Raw genomic sequence first — 9554 nt, 5'->3', positions numbered from 1 at the left:
AGCGGGAGCGAGGGAGGGTTTATCGACCGGGCGATTTTGGTTAAAATATTCAAAATGGCGGACGGAGGAGCAGCGAGTCAAGATGAGAGTTCAGCCGCGGCGGCAGCAGCAGCAGCAGGTAATCATTACAGCATTTTACATATTCATATTCATACTCAAGCCCGGCTCCCGCTGCCGTCCCCCCCCCGCGACTTAGCATAATTTATTAGTACTCAGGATTATTATAATTAACGGCGAGGAGATGGGGGGCCGGGGAACACAAGCCCCCTTCTGGGCGCCGAGCGGAGGGGGAAAGGAGCTCGGAGCGGCCGGGCGGTAGGGGGAAGAAGACCCGGGGCAAAGGGGGCTGTGAGCCACCGCGCTCCTCCTGCCCCCGGCCCACCCCGCCAACGCGCCGGCCCGCCCGCTCGCCCGCCCGCCGGCACCGGCCCTCCTCCTCCTCCGCCGGCCGCCGCCGCCTCCTAGCACGGTGCCCGAATCTGAGCGAGCCGGTCCGGGGCGGGCGGCGGGGCCGGGGCACCGGGAGAGGACAATAAAGACATTTTACATATTCATAGCTGCTGGGCTGGCGGGGCGCGGCGGGGTGCGGGCGGGAGACCTGGACGGGCGGCGGTGGGGGGGGCGTGGAGGGGCCAGAGGTGGCGGCGAGCACAATGCCGGTGGGCGGCGGGGCCCGAGAGGACCCCGGCGGCCGGACACCCGCGCGGCGCCCCCGGGATCGGGAGCCGGCGTAGGCTCGGGCTGTGTGGGGGGACGCCGCTCTCCGCGGGGCGCACCCGGGGGTGGTGCCCTGCCCCCGGCCGTGCGGGGGGTCCGCGTGGGGCCGAGCCCGGGGGTCACGGCCCGGGCCCCTCAGCCGCGCCCTGCTCGTGCCCGGGGCAGCGGCCTGACCCCAGCCAGTCGGTGTCTGTGGTTAGGGGCAGCGTGGCGTGGGCCCTGCGAGCCGGCCTTCGGGTTGTGAGCCCGCTCTGGGGTACCCCCGGATCCTTCGGAGGCTGGGCTGGGTGGGAGGAATCCTCGGAGAAGTTCCCCTGCGTGGAAATGGCTTCGGTCGTCCGTGTGTCCCGGGCTCTCACCCTGAGGTTCCCCGCTGCCGTGGGTCGCGGGACAGTTGGGTTGGAGGTGCTCGCGGGGTCTGGTCGCTCCTCCGTGCACATCCCCACCTCCCCCGCCCCCCGCGCGCGGGTGGCCCTGGGGACCCTCTGGCTCCGAGGCCCGAGAGCTCTAGGAGGCCACCCGAGAACTAGACCGTAAAGGATTGCCCTCCTGCCCTCAAAAGGGCTGGCCTGACAAGTTGATCATATTCTAGATTTCTCCTGTCCTGCGGGGAGCGCGGGTGGTGGCTAGACACGGAGATCCCCCTCCCTGACTGTGTGTGTGGTGCTTTCTAGCTGCGTGCTGGGTCTTCTCTACTAGCTTCTCATTTGAATAATGTCTAATTCAGGGAGGTTTATATTCTTGAAATGGCCGCCTGGCTTTCCCCGCCTCTCATGTTTAGTAATTCAGACCTTTAATAACAGCCACTCACAGCCCAACGCCGTGTTTATATTTTACATTCGCCCCATGTGCTTTTGTGGTTCGATATGATTCTTTTTTTTTCCTTCTTTTTCTCCTCCTCCTTGGCAATCCACAGGGCTCTGAGATCAAACCCAGTCTGTGCTGGGAAGACAGGAGAGAACTAGGCCTGGACTGCCCCAGTTGCTTAGGCCTTGTTCTCTGCTGCTTGATTTATTTACTAATAACCAAAATGACTCCCCCACCAACTGCCACTCGAGTCCCCTCCTCCGCAGGCAAAACACATCCTCTTGGGGACCTTCCAGCATAAAAACAGCTCCGAGCTAAGCATCAGCCCTGAGGTTGGCTTGTTTTCTTCTAAAAGGAGTTTATCTTTCAGTTTATAGTATGTGGACCTTATTTCCAATTTACAGAGGTTTCTGTGAGCTACTGGTTTAGTACAAATAGAGGACTTTGTTGTGGGAATAGCCCCTCTCTTCCCGAGCTAAACTCGTTCAGGCTATGGAAAGATTTGTAGTATTTGTAAAACCGGTAGATTTCCTTTCAGGACTGATGGAGTAGGTAGGTATTTTAGAAAGTCCGGTTGACGACATTTGGATACTTTCTCAGCAGGGCTGCTTTTCCAGTTTCTGCACCAACTTAAAGAGAAGGCCGGCATTCTTGTGCTATTACTGACATAGACTTGCCTGTTTTAATTGCAGCAGTACAGAAAACAGAAATGGGTTGTTTTCTTTGGTCATGGTTAAATGAGTGAAAATAGGAGATAAACAGAGGCATTGTGTCCACCCTGATCTTGGAACTTGTTTAGCCTGCTGGCCTCTGGCTTTAAGGTGTCAGAATTGATTTTGTCTTATCTAGGCCTAGGACAGTTGGCCTGTGAACACCAATTAACTTTTACTGTTTAGAGAAAGTAGTAATTTTGATTTCTGGTCTCTCCTGTAAGTTTTGCTGTAAAAAGGTAAAAAGGTGTTGCCTTGTAAGGGAGGTGTTTGAGGAATCATGTTAATGTGTTAAGCCTTTGTGATGACATTAAACCAGTGTGGTGAATATATGAAGACGTTAGACACATTACACACAGTTAATGTGTAACAAAATTTCAGATTTAGGGGAGGAAATGCAGACTGATTTAAAATAACTATTTCTCACAATTTTTTTTCCCTTCTTCCACATCCAGTAAGTAGGCCCTGAATGCAGTAGTGGGTAAAGGTTTCCTGAGAATGCTCAGGTAAATAACCGATTCAGAGCGCTGAAGCATGAGGTTGGATGGATAAAAAGCAGTAATATGATTTCATGCCTTAAATAGCATATGTTTTTGCACCCAGTTCCCAAGATGTGGTCAGACTGATGATGTCATTGGACAGAGGACAAGGTGCAGTTAACGTGATTTATTGTCCTGAGGTGAAGTATAGCAATGGAACCTTCTCATAGGGAAACCATTTATCTCTGGACAATTTCCTTTATAGCTGCAGTTTAACCACTGCTGGGGCTCTAGGTATTTTATCCAAAAGGATAAAATGCACATTGCATTTTACAAACAAAGCTCACTGTTACAGTTTTTGTCATACAGAAAAAAAAATGGGTATTGTGATCTGGCCTTTTATTTCAGTTGGCTGTCCTGGCCATAGTAAAAAATCATTTCTGATGGGGAGTATGGATTTAAAATAAGGATATTTGTGCTTCACATACCTGCTTATTTTACATGGGGTTTGTTGTTATTGCTGCTATTATAAACAATCTTTCTCTTACAAGAAACTACTTCCTAATCACAGTATGGCTCAGGCTTGTGGTGTGACCTGGAGCCTATTTTAATGACTAAAACAGAGTTGAAGAAAATGAGGGGACTATATTTTTTTAATGTTAAAATTATAGTATTTAAAATAAGGTAAAACAGTTATAGGGAAGCTTGTGCTTTGAAGTAGTTTTTAAAGAATCTAGAATTCTTTTGGATTTGTCTGTACGTGTTTGTACATTTACTGTGAATGGTGTTTTGAAAAATCTTCTTTCAAAATAGTGATTTCCATACATTGTTTTTGAAATTAATTTTTCTGAGCATTTCATCTATTTCTTAATGGACATCTTAAAGAGATGGTTAAGGTTGGGACACATGACCAGGAAGGACGTTGACTCTTGGAGCTGATGTATTAGGTGTGCTTAGTTGGTGTTTAGGTTAGTTTGGAACTCATCAGCCTCCAGCCTGCCAGGCTCCTATTGCAGTTGTCAGACAACTTCCCAAAACTTTCTAGAAAATCGGCAGCTACTTTCTTGATTAGCCCCACCCATTAATTATAATGGGACTTCTGAATTAAGGTCTTTGACATTCATGACAGCTGACCAAATGTTTTTCGTTTCTGAAGGATTTATGTTTCCAAGTCTTTACTGTAAAAGTAACGTTTAACCTCTTCCCCCATTTCACTTTTGATTTACTTTTATTAGGAAAAAAAAGCCACTAGTCAAAGAACACACAAACAGTGGGTGTTCAATTGTAATGGTGTAATGCTTTTCTTCATATTTTAAATCTATTATTCTCTGCATCAGTAGGTGCTAGATAGCCAAAGAAAGAAAATCGTTTCAGTGCTGCCCTACATTGAACTACTTGTTAGTAAGTTAATCACTTGATCAGTAGACTTTGGAGTAAGTTTAGGGCTCAGAATGCCAGTTTGCCTTTACCAGGACACCAAACATACGTAATAGAGCCCTGAATATCACAGGCAAGTGCTTTAAAAGAGAACTTCTCAGAACTGAGAAGACTTTCTTAAATGTTTTTCATTTAAAAGTGAAATATTTGAATTGTTTCTTGAATCTGTGTTGCTTGATCTTGATGAGTGTGGAAGTAAATTAAGACTTTCCTCTGTACTGAGACGACTATATATAGTCTTGTGTAGTAGCATTGCCTTCCTCTTCTTCCTCTTTTTATTTTTTATTTTTAATGTTGGAAACCAGTCATTCCATGTTTTTCCTAATGTAAATGATTTCATTTGGAACCATTCAAGTAACTTTTGTTAGAGAATAAAATAGACTAGAACAGATAACACATACCCAGTTTTGGTGCTAAATGTCTGGACAGACCTATCATTTGTCATAGAAATCCAACATTAGGCATTAGAGTGAAAGTTGACTTGGCTCAGTGACATAACTCTCTATTTCAATTTCTGTATTCTTCCTGAATTAACCTGCCCCCTTGGTGGTCTTGCTTTTATTTTTGATATTGGGATTTGTTATACAGTCTATGCTGGCCTTAAACTCTCCATTTACTTGCCTTAACCTCCTGTGAGCTAAACTTCACCCCCCTTTTGTAAGAAAACTCTGGGTCAGAATTTTAAATAATTGTTTTCCCACCATACCATCTTTTTGAGTGGTTAAAAGAGGCAATAATTACAGTTCATAAAGAATAGTAATTTCTTTATACATCTTTCAGAAAGCGTATTTTTGACATCTTCATTTTGTGAATGAGGACAATTGAGCAGATTTTAAAATAAATGCAGTTTATTTTTTACACTTACATACTTGTCTTAAACTGACAGTGAGCTGTTTGTATAAACTTCACAGTGGTAACAGCAGCGAGCAGGAGGGTAGCACAGGTGGAGCCCTCGCCTGACTTACTGAAGCATTCACAGTGGATTTAGAATTTAAAGGATAAGAGAGGCTTTGAGTTTCAGAATCTTTGACTTGAAGAAGCTTGTTGCAATGCTGTGCGTGCTGTGTCGTGCGTGTGTCCTTACTATTAGTGACTAAGTGACTGAGCACGGATAGGTTGTCCTTATACACTTAGTGACTGCTGCAGCTTCTTTTTTAATAATTTCACTCTTCTTAGCATTCGTTGTTGAGTAAATTTTACGAAACTAGTAATTGAGCAGAGGGAGATTGAAGAGTTGTTTAGATTTGTAAGATTCTCCTTTGAAATGCTGTCTAGAAAACTGAATATTTACTTAGGGAGGATATAGTGTATTAATTTTTTTTAAAAGATTAAAAAAGCACCACATTAAGCCCTATGAATGCTTGTAGTAGTTTTACTTAGATGATAATATTGAAAGAAAATTATAATAAGTATAGTTTAATTTGCCACATGATTTATTTAATAATTCTTTGTAACTTTAATGGTTTTTAATGTTGGAATCAGAGATAGTTAATGAAGTTAATTCAGCACAGTAATACATTTAGATTTTTTTTTCTTTCTTGGTGAACTTTGTTTACATTAGAAAGTATTGACAGGAATGTCTGAGAAGTAAGCATTATTTTGTGCATATTATGATACTTGGGTGTAACATGTTACCTTAAGCAGTGCAGTGCTTATGGTAGCTTTAAGGGAGTGTACTTTTAAAGAGACTTACCTAGGTGTTTCCTTGGTTTTGTACGTTTCAATGGTTCGCCTAATGAAAAATGCTTTTTTGACGATTTATACTATAGGAAAGTATTACAATGAATCTTTAAACATAATTAATATTTCTTAGCTTATAAAAATATATCTGTTGTGTACCTCATCTAACTCCCTTCTTCCTTGTGCACAACAAAGGATGTATAAGAATGTTGTATAGTAGGGTTGGCATTGCTTACTTAAGCAGGGAAAGTGTAAAACAATGTATATAATTACATATTAAAATATGCAACATAATGAAGATCTGGAAAGAAATCAGGGTGTGTTCAATCTTGAATTAATCAAAACATCCTAGAATGTTGTAGCCGGAGGGTAATTTAGTTGTAATCTATGCCAAAGCTTTTGCTTCCCTGTGTGAAAATATTCTTCAGTTTTTAGTGACTTGTTTACCAGTCACTCAGCTGTTGCCTAGCAGGGGTTGGGAGATGGCTCAACTAGTAAGATGTTTGGGCTAGAAGTGGGGATAGGGCTATTCCTGAAACCTGCTGCAGGAAACGAGTGAGCTCCAGGACAATGGAGATCTTGTCTCAGAAAACAAAGAGAGCCACTTCCAAAGATAGTTCATGTTGATCTCTGCCTCCACACATACACGCATATGCAACATCATACACATGAACATGTGTAAGCATGTAAGAACATAGATTTCTGACTTTCTTTTTCTTCTAGTGCTGACCATCTGAGCAGGCCCACTGCATGAGAACTTTGTTTTACTACTGAGCTGTGTTCGCCTGCTCTCAGCTTTGGGCATTGTAGTCTCCTATCCCACCTCATTTGACTCATTGCCGTCAGCCAGAGGAGGCTTCTCGTAGATGAGACTTTTCTTTTTTCCCTGAAGACAAGTTCTCACTGTGTAGCCTTAGACTGTCTGAGATTCGCAGTGAAGCCCAGGCTGCTCTTGAGCTCTGTTTGGATCCTCCTGCCTCATCTTTCTTAGTGTTGGCATTTTAGAGTCTGTGAGAGAATTTAGAGCAGTGATTCTCAACCTTTGGTTGAGTCCCCTTTGAGGGTCAAACAACCCTTTCACAGGGTCACCTAAGACCATGGGAAAACACAGAGATTACAATTCACAACAGTAGGAAAAATCACAGTTGTAAAGTAGCAACAAAAATAATTTGATGGTTCGGGTCACTGCAGCATGAGGAACTACTGTGTTAAAGGTTGAAGCATTAGGAAGGTTGAGAACCACTGCCTTAGGAGAATGGAAAGGCAAAGAAGGAAGGCCATTTTAGAGGAGCTTATTGTATTCAGTGTTGTGCTGGTTTAGGTGTGTAAACAAGAGGCATTTGTCCTCTGCTGGGAAGCAGGTAGAGCACTGAGTAAGGACTGGCTGTGAGTAAGCTGATGGTGTACAGGTGATCTGAAATAGAGGAAATGGCAGTCATAGAAACAAGTATACAGAAATCCAAGTGTTTGCTTTATTTCAGTTGCTGTAAGTACAAACAAGATGCCTACAAAGTAAATCAATTACCTTCCCTCCAAGGCTTTCAGTCTAGTAGTAGTGTAATGGCACAAGTTAGTCATGTCGGTGATAAGTCCGTTGTATGACACAGAAGATGGGCCTTTGGAAAAGATTCTGGCCCTATCTTTAAGTTAGGAACTTTTACTTCTGACCAGTGAGTTCGCTTTTAGTCTTGTGAACATAGAATTGTCTAATTGGCTTAGCTCTTTCCAAATCAAATACAATGCTTACACTAACTTAGTAACCTGGGGAAGCAAGTGCATGGGCAGTTGTGGTATGCATGTTCCATTTTATGTCCTTGTATATGTTTTGTGTTTCTTTTATTGCTTCCATCTTTAAAGTCTTGTTTTGTGTTTTATGTGGGCTATTTCCTCTTAAGAAAGGCAGGTATAAATACAGTTACCATAATCATGACATAATGATAATGTCTGCATTTTTATAGTGTCTTAAGTTTTATAGCAGCCCCTCATTTTCATTACCTTAGCCTTACTGACAAGTATTATTATGTCCATTTTATAGTTGAGTAAAATAAAGGCCAGATAAAGTGTCTTTCCCAAGATCCATGTGTTTTAATAAACACTGAGTGTTGTGAAGAATAGGAAGGTGTAAGGCCCAGGTTGGAGCTTTATCAGGAAGTGAAGGAGCTTCACTTTCATGTAAATACTTTACTTTAGTTCAAAAGTTTTAATTTATTTTGTTTGCTAGGCAGCAAGAAATCCGTTTTTTAGTTGTTTTGGATTGTGCCCTTATTTTAAAATGTTTCGCAGTCAGAGTCAAATTGTCAAGATTTTGAACTTGGCTTATCTGAAGGAGATTAGAATCGTGAACAGATAGATGTAAGGAAGGTGGGAGGGGGTAAATAAGGGGAATTCAGTTAAAAATGTATTTTTGTATGTATGTGTGTCTGCATGAGTATATGTGTACTATGTGGTTGGCATCTCATGGGAGGCCAGACAAGAGCATTCCACATGGATCCCTGCAGCTGGAGTTACAGGCATTTGTGAATTGTCAGGTAGAATGCGGGGAACAGAACCTGAGTCATTGGCAAGAGCTCTGCTGCGGTTGTCTCCCTAAGAATGATAATGTCAAACACACTTGACACATTTTTGGGCAGATCTTATTTAGGTTCCTTTTGAAAATTGAAAAAAAATGTGAATTAAATGGATGATAAATATGAATGTGAAGGGTGGTGTCTACACATGCTGTGTGTATGTGGATTGAGCATTGACATCTCATTTTGACTTTGCCACTGACATTTGTGGTTATTTCTGTCAACAGTAAGATAGTGATAATGACAGTGTTAGAGGAAGTCTGTGGGGAGGAACAAATTGGTAGCAGAGGCATCTTTAAAGTACTGTAATAGTTTTTCTTAGAGGAATACTGGAGGAGTTTTCTTACTTGTGCTGCTGTACAGGAAGAGCGGTGTTAGCAGCTGATGGATTCTGTGCGGCTCCTTATTGAAGGTTGTGCATCTCTTTGTGCTGCCAGCCAGTCCCCTGGGAAAGAAGTTTGCCCTTGTAGTGCTCTGAAAACCTTTTCAATGGAAGTGCTGCATTCTGTCTTTTAGAAGCACCTCTACCTATACTCTTTACTACTTACTTACCGAGGTTCCAACAAGGACACAAATTGAGTTTTTTTGTTGTTTTGTTTTGTTTTTTTAATTAAGTTTTGATTTTAGAAGAGTTGCCCTTGAAGAGAAGGATGGCTGTATTTTATCTTGAGACTTTTATTTTGATTTCTTATTGGGATAGATCCCATGCCCCAGTCCTGGTGTTTGGGTTGTTCCACATGGATCCCTGCTGAGCGCCTGCACAGCACTGCCGGTGCCTGGGACTGCTGTGGGATGAGGAGCAGCATGGCCTGGGTGTGCAATTGTGGAATTTTAGGGTGTCATTTAATGGACTTAAAACATTTTGCATATTTTAAGAGGATCTTCACACCTTTTAGTTTATTTTTATTTTTAGTGATGCTGAGGATCAAGCACACTGTTACTGAAGTACTGTACCATTGAGCTACATTCCCAGCCCAACTTTGACACTTTGAAAAGCCTCTAGTATTTTTATTTAAAGCTCAACAGTAAGGCTGTTCTGTTCTTCCTGCTATCCACTATGAGCAGGGAGGTTGGGCATTCGTCGTCCTTTTCTTTCTGTTCTGGTTATGGCTTTAGTCCTTCAGCAAGACTTTTAAAAATCTTTTTTTTTTTTTTTT

At 42.7% G+C, this 9554-nt stretch overlaps 1 protein-coding gene across 4 annotated transcripts in view; it reads left to right on the top strand.

Annotated features, from left to right (window-relative positions):
• The first annotated feature begins 6 nt into the window (after window positions 1-6).
• Window positions 7-9554, top strand: part of Pou2f1 (POU class 2 homeobox 1) — a 149184-nt gene continuing 139636 nt past the window's right edge. For 2 of the 4 annotated variants that reach the window (XR_004123324.1, XM_031388175.1), the window contains exon 1: window positions 7-118. Coding sequence is in view for 1 of the 4 variants with exons in the window: in XM_031388175.1 (XP_031244035.1) it covers window positions 55-118 (64 nt within the window). In the remaining 3 variants the exon portion in view is untranslated. The remainder of the gene's footprint in view (window positions 119-9554) is intronic. The other 2 variants (XM_031388204.1, XM_031388195.1) reach the window with 1 other exon arrangement.

This window comes from Mastomys coucha, unplaced genomic scaffold, assembly GCF_008632895.1.
Source record: "Mastomys coucha isolate ucsf_1 unplaced genomic scaffold, UCSF_Mcou_1 pScaffold1, whole genome shotgun sequence".
Lineage (NCBI taxonomy): Eukaryota > Metazoa > Chordata > Mammalia > Rodentia > Muridae > Mastomys > Mastomys coucha.
This window is presented reverse-complemented; position numbering and strand designations above follow the sequence as displayed.